This window comes from Aphanomyces astaci (assembly GCF_000520075.1).
Source record: "Aphanomyces astaci strain APO3 unplaced genomic scaffold supercont1.145, whole genome shotgun sequence".
Taxonomy (NCBI): domain Eukaryota; phylum Oomycota; class Saprolegniomycetes; order Saprolegniales; family Verrucalvaceae; genus Aphanomyces; species Aphanomyces astaci.
This window is the reverse complement of record NW_009798408.1, coordinates 4,328-23,027: the sequence shown is the minus strand read 5'-3', so window position 1 is coordinate 23,027 and position 18,700 is coordinate 4,328. Positions and strand designations below refer to the sequence as shown.

The 18,700-nt window shown below is 47.7% G+C and overlaps 5 protein-coding genes across 5 annotated transcripts; 4 read left to right on the top strand and 1 right to left on the bottom strand.

Moving 5' to 3' along the window:
• Nucleotides 1-3,935: 3,935 nt before the first annotated feature.
• Nucleotides 3,936-4,697, bottom strand: H257_18220 (hypothetical protein; the record flags this gene model as incomplete). The annotated part of the gene is made up of 1 exon (XM_009847239.1): nt 3,936-4,697. One exon carries the CDS (start codon nt 4,695-4,697, stop codon nt 3,936-3,938), a length of 762 nt encoding a protein of 253 aa, XP_009845541.1.
• Nucleotides 4,698-6,738: 2,041 nt separating this feature from the next.
• Nucleotides 6,739-7,181, top strand: H257_18219 (hypothetical protein; the record flags this gene model as incomplete). The annotated part of the gene is made up of 1 exon (XM_009847238.1): nt 6,739-7,181. Exon 1 carries the CDS (start codon nt 6,792-6,794, stop codon nt 7,179-7,181), a length of 390 nt encoding a protein of 129 aa, XP_009845540.1. The 5' UTR covers nt 6,739-6,791.
• A 1,679-nt stretch (nt 7,182-8,860) lies between these two features.
• Nucleotides 8,861-9,622, top strand: H257_18218 (hypothetical protein; the record flags this gene model as incomplete). The annotated part of the gene is made up of 1 exon (XM_009847237.1): nt 8,861-9,622. The coding sequence occupies one exon, from the start codon at nt 8,861-8,863 to the stop codon at nt 9,620-9,622; it is 762 nt and encodes a 253-aa protein (XP_009845539.1).
• A 942-nt stretch (nt 9,623-10,564) lies between these two features.
• Nucleotides 10,565-11,323, top strand: H257_18217 (hypothetical protein; the record flags this gene model as incomplete). Its single annotated transcript, XM_009847236.1, has 1 exon — nt 10,565-11,323. The coding sequence occupies one exon, from the start codon at nt 10,565-10,567 to the stop codon at nt 11,321-11,323; it is 759 nt and encodes a 252-aa protein (XP_009845538.1).
• Nucleotides 11,324-17,016: 5,693 nt separating this feature from the next.
• Nucleotides 17,017-17,793, top strand: H257_18216 (hypothetical protein; the record flags this gene model as incomplete). The annotated part of the gene is made up of 1 exon (XM_009847235.1): nt 17,017-17,793. The coding sequence occupies one exon, from the start codon at nt 17,017-17,019 to the stop codon at nt 17,791-17,793; it is 777 nt and encodes a 258-aa protein (XP_009845537.1).
• Between the last annotated feature and the right edge of the window lie 907 nt (nt 17,794-18,700).

Below are 18,700 nucleotides of genomic sequence, written 5' to 3'. Positions count from 1 at the left end.
CTCTAAACTTCAAATCGCTAAAACTATTTGACCATTCGTCAGGGTGGTCTATTTCAATCAGACACCATACAGTAGTTTCAAACGATCTCGTTCGAGGTTTGATGCATACTAGTACACTACTATTAAAGCACTCAGGCCCTACTCTACATCCAGTCCTGCATGTCCTTGCTTGGTGTCGTTTTGTACTCAGTGTGTATTTACTTACATGATTCGTTGCGTGCCAATGACCACGACAGGACTGCGAGGACTTGGTTAGCTGTACTAGTGTTGTAGGATGTAAAGGCAATCAACATATAAGTGAGAAAGAAAATGTGACGTGTTGCGTGGGATTTGAACCCAGTATATATATCCACGTTACAAGTGAAGTCTTTTATCCACTGCGCCGCAGGATTGAATGTAATTGCTTCGATACATTTAGTACCATTGGGTGAGATTAGTGCCAACCACTTCAGCATCACGAAACTGATTGGTAGAAAACCACCATTTTAACCAATACAATTAAACCAAAATCAATATTTTCCTGTTTTCAGCCTATTAGCACCAGTACCACATGTCCAGTGACATCTCAACATCTTGCGCATATCATGCGTGACATACAAGTTGTCGCACGACTATACAGCAGTATTACTTTTGATGTTTTGACTCGAAATACTGTTACTAGTACAAAATTATGCCATCCGGATACAGTTTACTATCCCGTAGCCCTGTAACCTGAGGAGATATAATGCTAAATCCCTTGGGTTAACTGCATCTTGTTAGCTATCGCTAACCACTGAGATGAATTTAAACCCGGGTAAAAGGTGTCAGAGTATACTAATCCCATACTACCGGTAGTATACTAGTAATTGACAATTCCTGAGAAAAGAAACAGTGGAACTGTTTATATCGGGATGGCATGCAATAGACCTTCTCGTACCAGAGCCCATTAATTGACCGCTCCTACGACGACCTAACCCCTTTGCACCCATTTTTGGGCTGTTTTCATTGGCTATAATTCAATTTTCTCAGATTTTGAGAGATATACAAACTCCAAGTTAAGGTACTTGGTCGTTGAACAGCCTCGTCTGGGAGCGGTACGGCCTGCCGCTTTTCCCGACGAGGGGAAAAGATAGGAAGTCCCCGTGGGGCACGATGGCGTCGCGCCACAGCGCTCGCTTTGGTGCGAGTCGCTCTACACTCTATCTACGCTACGCTACGTATAAGTCTATCTACGCTACGCTATAGAAGTCCTGGTTAATGGGGAAAAAGTGGGCAAAAAGCTGGGTTTGAACCAGGCCTCATAACATGTGCGAAATCCCAGTTTTAACAAAAATAAGCTAAAATTGGGATTTCGCCGAAAAAACTCACTATTTCTGGGATTATTGTCCAAATAGTCAGAAATGTTGTTTTATTGTCTTATTATCGGCGTCAAAAATCATCCTCCTCGGCCAGCTCGTCTTCGGCGCGGAACATCAGGCCGCCAATGATATCATCAACAATCGTAGGCGGGTGAGGGAAATGGTCATATTAGAACGAACTCCATCAAGCTGATGCCTACATAATCGAAATGCTACACGATCGGATCAGTTCATACTTCACCTGGTTGACAGAAACCTTCGTCGTCGCATCTTCGCTGGCGATTTGGTCGTCAACCTTGCTCCATGGAAGCGCACTTCTTCAAAACAAGAAACCGTTTCATTATTTTTATCATGGCATGAGTAGAATTTTTAAAAACAAGACATCAAAACGATATTATGTGACGTTATATGTGGAAGGAAGCAAATACTCCGGAGTATGATTAACAAAGTTGGATAACTTGGATGTTATATTTGAGACAGCCACTTTCAAAGCCACATAACATGAGTCAATGTAAATCGATCAACCCGAGACTCTGTTCACAAGCATTATCTCTACCTAATGACGTACCATAGAGGTCGCTACGAGCTATATTCATCGAGATATTTACTTACAAAGTAGGTTATATTTGTGTTTTTTGCTACATGTACTTTGAGGAACACATCACTCATGCTACAATGTTGCAATCACCATATTTCTAGCTTTGAACGATAGCCAGCAACTAAGTTTGCAATATCTACATTCATTACACCGCTCCTAGACAAGCAGCTGAGGCCGACAAAAGCTAGGAGGCCTGGGTTGAACTGGTGACCTTTGGGACCCATGTTCAAACCGCTAGACCACGGTGGCTAGTTCTTTTGGAATTGCTGTTCAGCTTAGCATATACTACGTAGTACAAAAAGAATCTGAGCACAATGAATTATATCCAATGAGCAGCGACCACACCCATTACTACAGGGTTAGGTCGTCGTAGGAGCGGTCAATTAATGGGCTCTTGTCGTCCTTCATGGTAGGTAGCCTATTTTTGTGAGCGGGTTGAAAATTCCTTTTGGGTATGAGTTACCGGTACCAGTAGGCTCAATTCCAGCCTACTACGTTACCTGCTGATGTTCGCATATAACGCTGTATATACTTCGAAGTAACCGGTAAATTTTAGTTGTAAAAATGACGTGGAAGTAATGCACTCAATGATTTCATTCACCGCCACTTCAATTGCCACAATACAACAATGTTCACAGGTTTACATTCTGTGATTGCTGTAGTACACCACCCTATATTGAATGCAATTAAGGGCACTCACTACTGTACTGGCATTGGTACTGAAGATGAAATGATTGAGACCATTACAACTTACCAGTACAGAGTACAGTACTACAGTACTGTACTGCATCCACGGGGACAAATTAGGGGAAAGATACGGTTCTGGTGAGAGCTGGTCGCCATGATGACGTCAACAATTATTGTTTGGGGATCGACTACAACCGGGAAAATCGGACTGACAGTCAACGTTAGCATCCATCGACCTTTTGTGAATAATTCTATCAAAGTAACCTGAAATGGTATAAAACTTGTACCAGCCTGTATGGAATTTTATTTGGAATCGGACAATTGTATTGTTTTTCGATGAAACCCCAAAACGTGATTGATAAAACGCCTGAAACGCAGGAATGCACGTCATTTTTCACTGTATCATCCAATAGTCTTGCTAAACTTGATGGTCACTAATTGTTTCATTGACTTTTTGTATCAATACTACCTCTATAAATGAATCCGGATAAGAAAAGGTCGCTTGATGCGGACGTTGACTGTGAAGTAGCAGCAGTCCAGCACATGGGATTGAACAGATGGCATTCCAAGTGGCCAGAGCAGATTCAAATTGGAAGAAACCTGAAATGTGAGTTTGACAGAAACGGCCAAAAATGAACCTCTCAACATTAATAAATGGAGTGATGAAAATATATTCAATATCAAAGGTTATCCATAATTTAACAATGGAAACCAAATCGATTTGACGAATGGAAACCCCAAATCGATTTGACGTTTTGACTTTCAGACGCATCACATGGGAAGAGGCATCGACCAACATTTTAGATCGATTGGTACAGCTATGTAACGCTATGTAACGCCCCGTAATGTGCATGTCGTAGTGGACACCCGACGGAGTGGGGGTCAACGGGGCCAAGAACGACGACCCCCCCCGGAAAAATGGAAGCTCGCCTGAGACGAGGTTGATCCCAACGGCACAACATACAACGTATAATTCAACTTTGCCACCTTCACATACGCCGTATAGACCAACCGCCCCATGAGACGGTTTTGACCTCTCCGCAATTTGCAACCGGTATTATAAATCGAGAAATGTCTCATTTGCGAGCGGTTGCAAAATAGTATGCGGAGGTTTTGGCAGTCCCCCAATAGTAATACTGCATGACTCACTTGTCTACAAACAATTTGTGTGTGGATGTACACACAAAGTATGGCATGTTTGTATCACACAAACACACATCATTTTGACTGCGCTTGTACCGAACATACAATGTATTTCTGTGGTTTATCTGACATGACAACGTCGTACGCATTGATATTCATACCAGTCCGACTTAGCAAGCAGCCTTGGGCAAGAACGGTTCGATAAAGTCGCGTACTTCCGAGATGCGAGCATACACTCCGGGATGGCCAGGGCGGGCACAACCAATGCCCCAGCTGGTCACACCGGCCAAGTACTCTTCGCCGTTGCGGGTGACGGTCAACGGTCCACCCGAGTCGCCTTGGCAGGTGTCCTTGAACCCCCCGCCGGCACAGATCATGGACGACGTGACGTTGAGGTTGTGGTACTTGTTGAGAGCGGCGTGGCACTTGGAGTTTTCCCAGATAACCACGTCGGTTTCCAAGAGCACAGGGGACGACACTCCGCCGAACGAGGTGTCGCCGAACCCGCGCACCCACGACACAGCGCCCGGGGCGGTGAACTGGTCTTCGTCCCAGTTGAGCTTGACGGGGGGGAACTTGGACTCGGTTTCCAATTCGATGACGGCAACATCGTAGTCGTGGCGAGTGGCCTTGTTGTATTTGGGGTGCAAGGTTCGCTTGACGATCTTGATGCGTTCGCCGTCCTTGGTGCCGTTCAAGTAGTGCGACCCGATGGACGCGTAGGTGGACCAGGGACGCGTCACGCAATGAGCCGCCGTGACCAGGATCTTGGGGGCCACCAACGACGCACCGCATAACGAATCAGCGGTTTCGTTGGGGCGAAGTCCCGTCACGTACGTGTACTTGCCAATGGGGGCTTCGGTACCGTTGACGATTTCAATATCGGCGGCCGCGAAGGCGGCGACAGCAGCGAGGGCGAGGAACTTGACCATGGCAACGTAAATTGGTAAATGAGGTGAAGATCGAAAGGAGGTAAATCTAGTCGTCAGCCTGTCAATCGTGTTGATGAAGAGCTGCTGTACAGTACCAGTGTACCAGAACAGTAGTGTAGTTGGAAGGGCCCAGCTATATCTTACAGGTAAAGTCTCGTGGTCATGAGTTTTGCCATATGGATTTTGCGGCCCCAACGCTGTGCTCTACTGTACTGTAGCTAGGTACGAGTTGTACTGAATTAGTGGATAATGGTGCTCCACTTGAGGATGGACATACGACGACTTGTCTTTTTAATGTTGCAAACCTAACTCCATCATCAAAGCTCCCTGATTCAGGGGCTGTAGTGGGTCTCATTGCGGAGACCTCCTACAGTATTCGCGCCTTCATGCAGAGTTGCGGTTGCCTCGGTGTTTCGAAGCAGACGTAACTTCCTTGCACGTATGGCCAAGTCCAACTTGACAACGAGTCGTTCCCCGATTAAATGAGTTCCATTGTAGTTTTGACCCGGAAAACTGTTTCAATGAGGGAAATATGCCATCCGGATACACATTACTACCCTGTAGCCGTGTAACCTGGGACTCCGTCCTACCCCTGGTAAGAAAATATAATGCTAGATCCCTGGGGTGAACTTCATCATTAGCGATTAGCTATCGCTAGCCACTGAGATGCACTTACAGTTAACCCCCCCTATCGGCAGTAAGGTGGTGTGAGGTGATAAGAGTGTATTAAATCCCGTATAACGTTGAACGACAATTTCTTGAGAAAAGAAAGGGTGAAACTGTTTTACAGTGGGAATTGTACCCTGACAAGCTAGCTACCAATCGCAACTAACTGTAAACGGTACTTCTAGTACTACGTAGTACCAGCATGAAATGAGATAAACTGAATCGTCCATGGGGATAAACCCAATCATCGAATTTATCCCACTGCATCCCAAACACTAATTGTTGACGTCAACATGGCAACCAGGCACCAGCGTGCTTTCACCAAAACCGTATCCTTTCCCCTGGTTTATCCCCATGGATGCAGCACAGTACTCTGTACTACTGTACTCGTACGGAGTACTAGTCGTAAGTTGTAATGATCTCAATGATTTCATCTTCAAGACCTGGTTAGCGATCAAACAATATGCAGTTAACCCCAGGGATTTAGCATTATATCTTCTCACCGGGGGTAGGACGGAGTCCCAGGTTACACGGCTACCGGGCAAGTAAAGTGTATCCGGACGGCATTATTCCCTCATTGACTATTTCGAGCCAAAACAACAGGGGACTGTACGTACGTATTAATCGGGGAATTGTTCTTGCATGAACTATAAAATTTGCTTCGTAGTAGTATCAATTTACAAATCATTGGAAGTACGATGATAGGAGTTGGGTAAGTCCAAGCACATGTTCGCTACAGCCAATACTGGTACTGTAGTACCTTGTACTCGCTACTACTATACTGTATTAATAGTATGCATGTAACGTTAGGTAACTGCTTAGACTCGCTTTCGGTAAGAGCATCTCCACCGCATCACCAAATGTTTTTGTCCCCATCCCTAAGTTAGATCCAGTTCACTGTTTTTGGGATGTCTCCAAAAAATATTCCGTTTTGGTAGCTGTCGCCTTCCCAATTGACCTGAAGCCGGAAGTGCATACCAGTAGGGTGCCAAGACCCCTCGATGGTTCCGCCTACTGTGAATATCCAAGTATCAACTGCTGCGGTGGCGTGGACGAAAGTGTCGTAGGATTGGGACTTTAGAGGTTTGTTTTGGTGGTCGCGGATCCAGGAGTTGTTGTGCAGTTGGGTGTGCCAAAGCAAGCTGCATTCGGACTCTGTGGTTGAGTTCCATAAACTGTTTTAAAGGAGCCGCGGTTTGGAGTGCAGGGGTCACGTGTCAGTGGCACCGGCCGGTACGATCCCACTGAAGGTTGCGTCTATGCGTGCCTAGCGGAGGAAGGCTAAGGAGGCGGCGTTGACTTCAGGGTTGCGGACCCATTCTGACCCATTCTAACCCAACGATTTGCTAATGAGGAGCTGGTCGAGCCGCAAAGTGCCGTGAATGTGGGTGGTTGAATAATGGTGGTTAGGGCGGACCATGCCGCTGGATGGACCCTGTAGTGCGTTCTATGAGGAAGCTGGAGAGAGCTGAGCGCGATGGCATGGGTCCACATGTCAGGGCTACTGAGGAGGGGTGCTACGCGGGGGATAGCTTGTTGTTTGGCAATAGTATGGAGGTCTGGAAGCGCCCATCCGTCTTGGCTACGTGGCCGTTGCAGGTGCGCGCGCTGAAGATGGGCAGAGGGTCGTCCGACTTGGCACGCCGTGGTGCCTCTTCACCAGAAGCGGAAGATGAGTTGCTCAAACTCAACTGTCCAGTAGGGGGAGGGCGAGATGTAGGAGGCAAATTTGGCCTGAACAATGGCGCGGAGGACGAGCGCCCTGGCCGGTTTATGGTGGGTCTTTCCACTGGCATTTTGCATGCGGGGGATGGTTGAGGTATAGCAGGCCTCCCAGTTGGCCTGCACTAGAGAGTCAAGCCCGACTTGGATGCCCAGGTAGCAACGCCTGTCATCTCCGGAGACGAAGGGGATATCATAGGGGTGTGAAAGAGGTTAAGGCAAAATCCAAAGGACTTCTGTAGTTGGATCTACAGGCCAGACATGTTGCCGAAGTCATTCAGGAGGTTTAGGACTACCGAAAGGGAGTCAAAGCAGTTTTGCTTACCTAACGTTACATGCATACTATTAATAGTACCGAGTACAAGGTACTACAGTACTAGTATTGGCTGTAGCGAACATGTAGTTGGACTTACCCAACTCCTATCATCGTACTTCCAATGCTTTAGTATAATACGAAGTAAATTTTATAGTTCATGCAAGAACAATTCCCCGATTAATACAGTCCCCTGTTGTTTTGGCTCGAAATAGTCAATGAGGGAATAATGCCGTCCGGATACACTTTACTTGCCCGGTAGCCGTGTAACCTGGGACTCCGTCCTACCCCCGGTGAGAAGATATAATGCTAAATCCCTGGGGTTAACTGCATATTGTTTGATCGCTAACCAGGTCTTGAAGATGAAATCATTGAGATCATTACAACTTACGACTAGTACTCCGTACGAGTACAGTAGTACAGAGTACTGTGCTGCATCCATGGGGATAAACCAGGGGAAAGGATACGGTTTTGGTGAAAGCACGCTGGTGCCTGGTTGCCATGTTGACGTCAACAATTAGTGTTTGGGATGCAGTGGGATAAATTCGATGATTGGGTTTATCCCCATGGACGATTCAGTTTATCTCATTTCATGCTGGTACTACGTAGTACTAGAAGTACCGTTTACAGTTAGTTGCGATTGGTAGCTAGCTTGTCAGGGTACAATTCCCACTGTAAAACAGTTTCACCCTTTCTTTTCTCAAGAAATTGTCGTTCAACGTTATACGGGATTTAATACACTCTTATCACCTCACACCACCTTACTGCCGATAGGGGGGGTTAACTGTAAGTGCATCTCAGTGGCTAGCGATAGCTAATCGCTAATGATGAAGTTCACCCTAGGGATCTAGCATTATATTTTCTTACCAGGGGTAGGACGGAGTCCCAGGTTACACGGCTACAGGGTAGTAATGTGTATCCGGATGGCATATTTCCCTCATTGAAACAGTTTTCCGGGTCAAAACTACAATGGAACTCATTTAATCGGGGAACGACTCGTTGTCAAGTTGGACTTGGCCATACGTGCAAGGAAGTTACGTCTGCTTCGAAACACCGAGGCAACCGCAACTCTGCATGAAGGCGCGAATACTGTAGGAGGTCTCCGCAATGAGACCCACTACAGCCCCTGAATCAGGGAGCTTTGATGATGGAGTTAGGTTTGCAACATTAAAAAGACAAGTCGTCGTATGTCCATCCTCAAGTGGAGCACCATTATCCACTAATTCAGTACAACTCGTACCTAGCTACAGTACAGTAGAGCACAGCGTTGGGGCCGCAAAATCCATATGGCAAAACTCATGACCACGAGACTTTACCTGTAAGATATAGCTGGGCCCTTCCAACTACACTACTGTTCTGGTACACTGGTACTGTACAGCAGCTCTTCATCAACACGATTGACAGGCTGACGACTAGATTTACCTCCTTTCGATCTTCACCTCATTTACCAATTTACGTTGCCATGGTCAAGTTCCTCGCCCTCGCTGCTGTCGCCGCCTTCGCGGCCGCCGATATTGAAATCGTCAACGGTACCGAAGCCCCCATTGGCAAGTACACGTACGTGACGGGACTTCGCCCCAACGAAACCGCTGATTCGTTATGCGGTGCGTCGTTGGTGGCCCCCAAGATCCTGGTCACGGCGGCTCATTGCGTGACGCGTCCCTGGTCCACCTACGCGTCCATCGGGTCGCACTACTTGAACGGCACCAAGGACGGCGAACGCATCAAGATCGTCAAGCGAACCTTGCACCCCAAATACAACAAGGCCACTCGCCACGACTACGATGTTGCCGTCATCGAATTGGAAACCGAGTCCAAGTTCCCCCCCGTCAAGCTCAACTGGGACGAAGACCAGTTCACCGCCCCGGGCGCTGTGTCGTGGGTGCGCGGGTTCGGCGACACCTCGTTCGGCGGAGTGTCGTCCCCTGTGCTCTTGGAAACCGACGTGGTTATCTGGGAAAACTCCAAGTGCCACGCCGCTCTCAACAAGTACCACAACCTCAACGTCACGTCGTCCATGATCTGTGCCGGCGGGGGGTTCAAGGACACCTGCCAAGGCGACTCGGGTGGACCGTTGACCGTCACCCGCAACGGCGAAGAGTACTTGGCCGGTGTGACCAGCTGGGGCATTGGTTGTGCCCGCCCTGGCCATCCCGGAGTGTATGCTCGCATCTCGGAAGCCCGTGACTTTATCGAACCGTTCTTGCCCAAGACTGCCTGCTAAGTGGGAGTGGTGACATGTGAATGTAAGTTGAAGTACAGTACGAGGTTGTCATGTGTGATAACCCACAGAAATACAGTACACTTATTCTGTAATCTCCAAGTGTACGGGTATGTACCAGTGACTTACAGTATACAAGGTAATTTGAAAATGCGCCTCTGGAGTGGTACAGGAGTGTTTTCATTGGTTAAATATGAAATCGTAGGCAATCTCCCTACGAACCCGATTATTAGCCCGAACAGGGCGTAATCGGGTTTCACCTAACGGTACTGTGGTTTATTCAATCACAACAAAACACAGCGGTATCAAGGCGATCTTTTAAAGTGGATGAAGTTATTAAATCATTGCTTTCACAATAATTACTAGTGGGCGGATTCTTATTGGTAGTATGATAATGAGCTCAATTCGATACCAACTAGCAGCACAGTACTTTATTCAAAATCCATGAGACATTGTACTGCGGTACTATTGTACTACGTAGTACTGTAGTATTTCATATTGAAAGTGGATAGAATCAATCCTTTCACATTATTACTAATAAGCTTACAGTACAGTAACTACGTAGAAGTTTACTACATATGGTAATACGTCGACAGGTTCGACATTTTCATCTCAAGAACTTACTAGTACAACAACCAATTATGTAGAAACAGTAAGGAGGACAATTTGAAGCGCTTTACCAACTTCCATCAATTAGCTAGCCCCTGAAGAAGCGAATATACGATGATAGGACGCAGTACACGTACCATATGCTGTACATCGTAGCATGTATAAATCGCATAAGCTTATTCATCCACACGCGAGCACCACTATTATCCACAGACATAAGTGACAAGAGCAATTTAGTATCACATTGTGGCCGCACAAATTCCATCTGGAATAAACCTCGTATACCACTCAATCAACACGCATCTCTCTTCACCTCATTTTCCAATTCAATTTGCCATGGTCAAGTTTCTCGCCCTTGCTGTTGTTGCCGCCTTCGCGGCCGCCGATATTGAAATCGTCAACGGTACCGTGGTGCCCATTGGCAAGTACACGTACGTGACTGGTCTTCGCCGCACTGAAAACGGCACCGCGATTTGCGGTGCATCGTTGGTGGCCCCCAAGATCCTAGTCACGGCGGCCCACTGCTCGCTGACTGCCTGGGCTACGTTCGCCTCTGTCGGTTCGCACTACGCCAATGGCACCACGGACGGCGAACGCATCAAGATCGTCAAGCGCACTCAGCACCCCAAGTACAACAAGGCGACCAGCCACGACTATGACGTTGCCGTGTTCGAATTGGAAACTGCGTCGACGTTCCCCCCCGTCAAGCTCAACTGGGACGAAGACCAGTTTTCAGCCCCGGGCGCTGTGTCGTGGGTGCGCGGGTTCGGCCATACACAGGCTTACGGGGTAGGTTCCCCTGTGCTCTTGGAAACCGATGTGATCATCTGGGAAAACTCCAAGTGTCACGACGCGCTGAAGAAGTACAAATACAACATCACGTCCTCGATGCTTTGTGCCGGCGGGGGGTCTAAGGATGCATGCCAAGGCGACTCTGGGGGACCGTTGACCATCACGCGCAACGGGGTCGAGCATTTGGCCGGTGTGGCCAGCTGGGGTATTGGCTGCGCTCGCCCAGACCACCCCGGAGTATACGCCCGTATCTCGGAAGTCCGCGACTTTATCGAACCGTTCTTGCCCAAGCCTGCTTGCTAAGTTGGGGTGGTGAACGGTTGTTAGGAATTATGAGGTTGTCATAGCAGAGATCCCACAGGTTTATTGTTTCTTTTTACATGTGATTTCACTATGATTCAACCATACAGAGTTCGGTCAGTGTTAGTCATAGCGCGAGAATAGGGTACTGTGGAGGTGAACGCGCAATACTCGTAAATACAATAGTACTAGAACTACGTACGAAGTAGTGCATAGTAGTCCGTCAACGCGTCGCCTATACGCATTATTTGCCCCAGACGCGTGGGGTCACCCATGAGATGACTCATAAGGTGTCTGAAGTGTCTTGGTCGCACTCGGTTGATCTTGACTGGAGATACTGTAACGTTAGTCGAATATGGAGGCTTCGTTCTTCATACACGGTGAGATTTTATGTGCAATCTGGGTATGTTCGCTACCGAACAAGAGTGTGAAGCCCGGGTGGACTTGTAGAGGTTATTCATCAAACAATTTAAGTATAACGTGTACTAACTAGTACACAACTCTAGCGACTGTCAGTTAAACTAAGTGAATCACATGAATATAAGTCGTCGTCTTGTTCTCCACCAATATGAATCTACATCTAAGTTCTTGTTGAACTACGCCCTCGACGTGTTCTATCGCGTTTCCCTATGAGCATTGAACGATCCACAGATATTTACTAGTGTACTTCGAAGTATGTCGTACGTTCGCACCTTTTACCACATCTGCCGTATGTAACGGCTGTTACTCGCATCAGTGCATATATCATTTTTTGATCGGGAGTTCACGTGACCCCACACTATTTATTTTCCTTTTGACACTAAATCACTAAATCTGTACAGCAAATATATTAGATTTAGTAGGTTATAGAATTGTAGGGTTAAAAGTAGTAATAAATTCACAACGATATACAGTGAGCAAGTGCGACACCCTAAATGTGCCGTTAGTCTAATGGTTAGGATTTCTCCCTTCAATTCCCCGACGGCGCAACGTTTTCCTCGTCTGTGAAGCGAAACTGTTTGCAAGGGCTTGTAGTTTGGGCGGCTCAAAGGCATTCGACGGTTGCGTGTGCCATTTTTGGAAAGCAGGGAGAAGTCCCTGTTGTATGACGCCCGTATGTACTCCACACTGTGCATCACTGTGACGAAAGTTGTTTAGAGTTATCAGAGTCACCCAACAGTGTTTTCCGTCAGCGGAGCTTTACATATCGCCCTCGTTACTTTGATAATACTCGGTGCATAAATGTACTGTACAGTACATCAACTTCACACCAACAGTCTACGCTTCACAATCAAACCTTGCAACCACGGGACCCCACAATCATGCAATTTAGTACTAGTATGTATTATCACCGATAGGTTCACTACAGGACTGGCGACGAGTAGAAATCAGCTCTGGCTACCCCACAATCTCAAACTACGACGTAGCCGTGCTTGCCGGACTTGGTCTTTCGTACACCCCACGTACACATCCCAGTTTGCAGGCCCCCCATTTGACCACTGTAGAGTCAACACATGACACTCAGGTTGGTCGTCGAGGGAATGCACGTCTGCCGTTTGTATGGCTCACAATGTGGCCACGATCGAAGTTGTCAAACCAGTGCCCTCCCTCGTTCGCAAAACGTCGCATCCCCTATCTTTGGTCGACTCACTGTTGCTTACTTCATCCATCTTGACCGTGGGATCCATTTGATGGTTCACATGGGAAAATCTCGTTTTATTCGTGCGTTGCATCTTCAAATCGTTTGTCTTCCACCGGATGCGTTGCCGACGAATTGCCGTTTCTTGTATAGACCAATCACGCACATACCCCACAACTGTTCTCTTCCACAGGTATTGCTTCTTGGTGGGATTTTGGGCCTGACATGTAAAACTCGACCATATTGGCCTTACAACGTAGTGAGGCCATGATTCCACGGCTTTGAGCGCGCGATCGGGATCCCCTTCCAGGGCCGTCGCCAACTCGGGTCCGATAGTCGTCAAGAATCCACATTAATGGGCTATGTAGTTGAAGTTGGAAAACTGCGGGGCGTTAGCAGTTTTCGTATAGCTACGTGGGGAAAGTGGTTTCCATCCAACCATGCACAAATCATCTTCGACAGCACTCTATGTGGCAAGTTCTTAGATGCGTTTGTTAGTTGAGTGGTCGAGACAAAGCACACTACCAAGTACACCAAGATCGTCAAAGTATGAAGAATCGGCAACCAATTGCCTAACCCTTGGGGGTTGGATTGTCAGAGTCCCCGCTGGGGTTCTCCACGCAAGGTGGTAGCTTCCTGGCTTGCCCGTCCTTGTAAGACTTCTTGTTCGAGTTCTTGGTCTTTCTATTGTTAGCTTCGTTTGCACGACCCCCCCCCCAAATCCCCTAAGTGCTGTGATTTTTACACAATTGATGACTTGATTTTTAGTAACTTTCTTCGCCCTTTGGGGGTTGATCGTGGCCACCGGCGTTATGAAACTTGGCGTTATGAAACTTGACTTAGAGCGGTTCCGTTGTGTCTAAACGTCGTCGCCGTGAATAATCCCCCCTTCGAGGCCTAAATGCATGCATCGATGTTAACACTACAACCAGCCCTCTTAAACTACTACTACCTTTTCTCTGTACTGGTAGTTCAAAACTCAATTTGACTTGGTCGAGCGAATCGTGTTTATTCCCATCCGCCCGTCATGGACTTGAGAGGTTTGGTAGGCCTTTTCCTCGTCCGTGAACTTGGGTGTTCCATTCCGCTTCGTCGTGGCCTAGAGTGCTGGCAGATCAGCGATGTCCTCCCCTTTTGACTTCTACATTCTTCTCCTTTCAAACTTGCACGACCACCTAGTGACAGGTCAAACCTGTCCAGTGACGCCTCGGGTTCTTTTGTCCTGTTCGTCCGCCATACAGGCGTCCTTCGTTATGATAACCAACATCTGCCGCACTTTGCTCACAAGGGCACGTCTGTCATCGTTCACATTGTACAAGAGGTCGGTCCATGCAGTCGAAGTCCTGTCAATCACGTCCAAGATAGGGTAGCTCCGAAATCGATCGACACAGTTTCGTGAAGACGACGTGTGTTTGCGTTCGGGTGTGATGTCTATCCGCATTCGTCCGACTAGAATCATCAGCAAGTAAGCGACAGGTATTTCGAGAACAACTCTTCTACTGTAGTTGTTTGAAGGCAGTGGTCGGTGATGACGGGCGTCGTCGCGAGTACACTGCTGCTGGTCACCGCTTCTTTTGCTTCGTCATCGCCTTCGTTCGTTGTCTTTATCGCTTCGGCCGTCTTTGCCGGTCGACGCCGTCGCACACGGTAGCTTGATTCGCGTCGGTAGCGCCGACCTTGGATTTATCGGAGCTCATCGAATGAAACAAGAGACTAGTGGGAAGGGTTCCTTGTTCGAAGTGCCCGAAAAATACGATCATGAGGCATGGTTATGGTTCGTACGTTTCAAGTTATCCACATTTCATTTACTACCAGTTGTAGTACGAGCCAAGATACATGGCCACGACATGGTACTTAACATTTATAGCATACTATTGGTAGGACCGCATACATACAGCTACTCTGGTCCACCATTGGACTGCAAGCTCCATCGCCCCAACAACGTGTACTGTATGATCGACAGTTAAAGCTACTGCGGCAAAAGTGCGTTGGTTCATTTGATGGGAGCTTCGTACGGGTGTAGGATTTGGCACCAGTACTTGGAGGGGGTACGGTGCTTTGTTAGGTGGGGGGGTTCATCGTTTTCACTGCCTCTACCAGTATATCAAGCAGTGGGGCACTTACAAAATTTACGCATTCAATCAGCTATACAGTAGGAATCGGCGCGTGAGAGAAACCAACTTAGCCCCTAACACCCTTAAGTACAGTATATACGCACGAGACACGAAAAATATACAAAACTCGCGTGAAAACACTTGGGGTAGTACTAAGTAGGTTTATGCTCTCCCTGGACATCGTTTGCGGAGACTACCAGCTTATCATACGCTAAATACTGACGTCTATACGATGGTCTGCTTTGACAAGCTCACAAGTTAGCCAAAGGATCATTGCATATTGGCCCTCGCCTCGGAATACCACCCACGCGACTGATTTCTCCTCGAAGCGAGCTCCAGATTTCCGTTCCCCTTCGTTCCCCCCGCGACCTGTAATGTCGCCCACGAGTCTATAGAACTTACACAATTCCTGGTTCGCCCAATACCCGAATATAATGCTGTCTAATCCGTCCGTGGGCTTGTGGATACTGTAGCTGGGTGGGACCAGGTCGAGAGCAAGCAACATGTACAGTGAATTATTGGGTCGACAAATTGAGTGCGGCAGTCGTCGTTGTCTGGATCAGAACAACATCAACCAGACGCATTATGCCAATGTAAACAACACAATTATAAACCAAATCACACAAACCTCGTTCAACAACCAACCGATTATTATACCGGTCGCCGGTTCATGCAAGACGTACTCCTGTAAGCAATCAACTACCAACACAATTCAAGCCATCATTGGACATCACGAGCTTCTTTCAATCGAGATAGATGGTCATGCTCTGTTTAACCAACCCTACCTTCGCGGGATATTTTTCAATGCCACACTAAGAGTACACCATAACTGCAGGGACACTGTAATGGTTGAAATCTCAGTTACATACTTATGCCTGATGCAAGTGCTTTGTGGATGCCACTTAACCTAGACCTAGTCAAAATACTTCAGCTTGCTTGAATTCACTATAATCTGGCCTCAAAATGAAGAATTTCCAGAGTTGATTTGTGAGATTGTCATCGATGCTTGCTTCGTAACGTTACATATTCCAGAATTTGATGTTGCTCAAGGACAAACGAGGGCGACGACGACGTCAATGCGGAAACTATGGGAAAACGTTCAATACATCTGGATACCATTCAGCCAAGACACCGTTCAAGTAATTTTCCCCCCCGTATCCCTGTAACCCCAGGACTTCGTCCTACCCCCGCGTGCACATACTTCGAAGTATAATGCTAAATCCCCAGGGTTAAGAGTTGAGATGGTCAGAGTACAAAATATATGCCTCACCTAACAAGTGTTTATTAGCCAAAGCAGCTAGTACGCGGCCGAGGCCATTAAGTGCCCGCTGAGCGATTTTAACTTTACAGCGTAATAACAATAACAAGTGTTTATTAGTTTGTACGGTTTTCAGTCTTGGCTGAACGGTACATTCAGATTTATTGAACTTTTTCAGGGTTAGTCCGTCAATGCTGGTGAAAGGCAATATTTCGGTGGGTCGATGAGCAGCTTACCACTTGGACCATGTATGGAACAAATGATCTTGTCCTATCAGTGTTGTTTCCATAGCCATGTGTTAATCCTGACCAACGACTAATGCACCCTTTGACGAGCGAGTCATGTTCTCAGGTTGCATTGACGCATCCAAGCGGATCCTTGTCGAAGTCCACTACAGTAGTACAGTACCTTATCGTTAAGTACGGACAACTACTGTCGATTCCACCCTGTGTGTTTCACCTTCAAACGTACTTATACGCGAATAAGATCAGCCAAATGAACATAGTAGTACGTACCACTTTGCAGTATTACCAACGTTGGACCTGGCTATGAATTGTATGAATCCGGTGAGCTATGGATTGTCGAATGTATGCTACGTAGTATACTCAATAGTTTAACCAAATCCAAAGCCCAATTCGACGGTTCACACTTCGCACTGCTGCTCGATCAAACCTGGCAATAGTCTCATTTTCAAATTCACTTAGCCATGGCCAAGTTCATCGCCCTTGCCGCCGTCGGTGCCTCCGCGGCCGCCCAACACGAAATCGTCAACGGTACCGAAGTGCCAGTCGGCAAGTACACGTACGTGACGGGCCTTCGTAAGACGGACATCAGTTCGTCCAGCTGCGGCGCGTCGCTGATCGCCCCCAAGGTGGTGCTCACCGCTGCCCACTGCGCCGGCTCGTGGGCCACGTACGCGTCCATCGGGTCGCATTACTTGTCTGGCAACAAGGACGGCGAGCGCATCAAGATCGTCAAGCAGACCACGCACCCCAAGTTCAACGCAGACACGATGGACTATGACTTTGCCATCTTTGAGTTGGAAACCGCGTCGGCCATCGCCCCCGTCAAGCTCAACTGGGTCGAAGACGCCGCGTCCGCCCCAGGCATTGTGTCGTGGGTGCGTGGCTTCGGCACCACCAAATCCGGTGGGTCGCAATCCCCCGTGCTCCTTGAGGCAGACGTCAAGATCTGGTCCAACGCTGACTGCCAAAAGGCGCTCGGGTCGTACGGCGACATCCTCCCGTCGCAGTTGTGCGCTGGCGGGGCAGATAAGGACACGTGCCAAGGTGACTCTGGCGGACCGTTGACCATCACTCGCAACGGCGTCGAATATGTGGCCGGTCTGACCAGCTGGGGCATTGGCTGCGCCGACCCCGGCCTCCCTGGTGTGTACTCGCGCGTGTCGTTGGCCCGCAAGTTCATTGAATCGTTCTTGCCCACGGACCCCGTGACCCCCACCATCACCAAGCCTGGCTGCTAAATCTCACTGTAGGGTTGGAACAGACGCACTGTTGTCGTAGCCGTAATGCTCGAGTATAACGCATCTTTTACTAGTACATGTTCGACTCGCGGCGTGTGCCTTTATCTTGTGAATGCAATTCAGTTCTACAGCACAATAACGTTGCATGAAACCTGGCCTCCAGTGCGTCTTGAATTAAAAGTCCAACAGGCTTTGGTGGTTGGCTGTGATTAATACTGTACCACAAAAGTAGAACCACAAGTGGACAATCGTTCTTGTCCAATCCACACAAGTATGTACTGTTCATACGCTCCCCATTACATGCGAACGGTCCTCTAGAGCCCCCTATCTAGTTGGCATTGCGAAACAAGAGTTGCGATTTCTACGGGCACCAGGTCGATTAACAGTTGGCTTTCGTTTACTTCTAATGCCTCGGGGGGGTCCAAGTAAATAGTTTGGTTTAGCAGCTACCGGTATTAGTGTAGACTGTACTTATTCCCATGAGTGAGCGTGTGGTCCTAATGTTTCTGGTACAGTATTAACACAGCCATCCACCAAAGACTGTTGAACTACGCGCACGTCGTTTGCAGTTACTTTTGGTGGCCGTCCACTACTGGGACGGACGGAATGCAACGCCCACCCTGTCTTCGAGTTAGACGGTAAATTCTACAATCTGATTGGTCATGGTGCTTCGATGTTCGAAAATTAATGCAGCCTATCACAGACCGCTTTCAAAAATTTAATCATTTCAAGAGGTAATTATATTCTACATCAAAAGAAGGTGCAAGAAGGACACTCAAGAACTTTCAAGCTACCGATTGAAGAGGTCATAAGTATTCAGAGGTGAAGAAAAACAATACTTCGATTGATACAATGGATGACGCACAAGCGTAAGCGTTCGACGCGATAGCGCAGTGGTTAAACACGT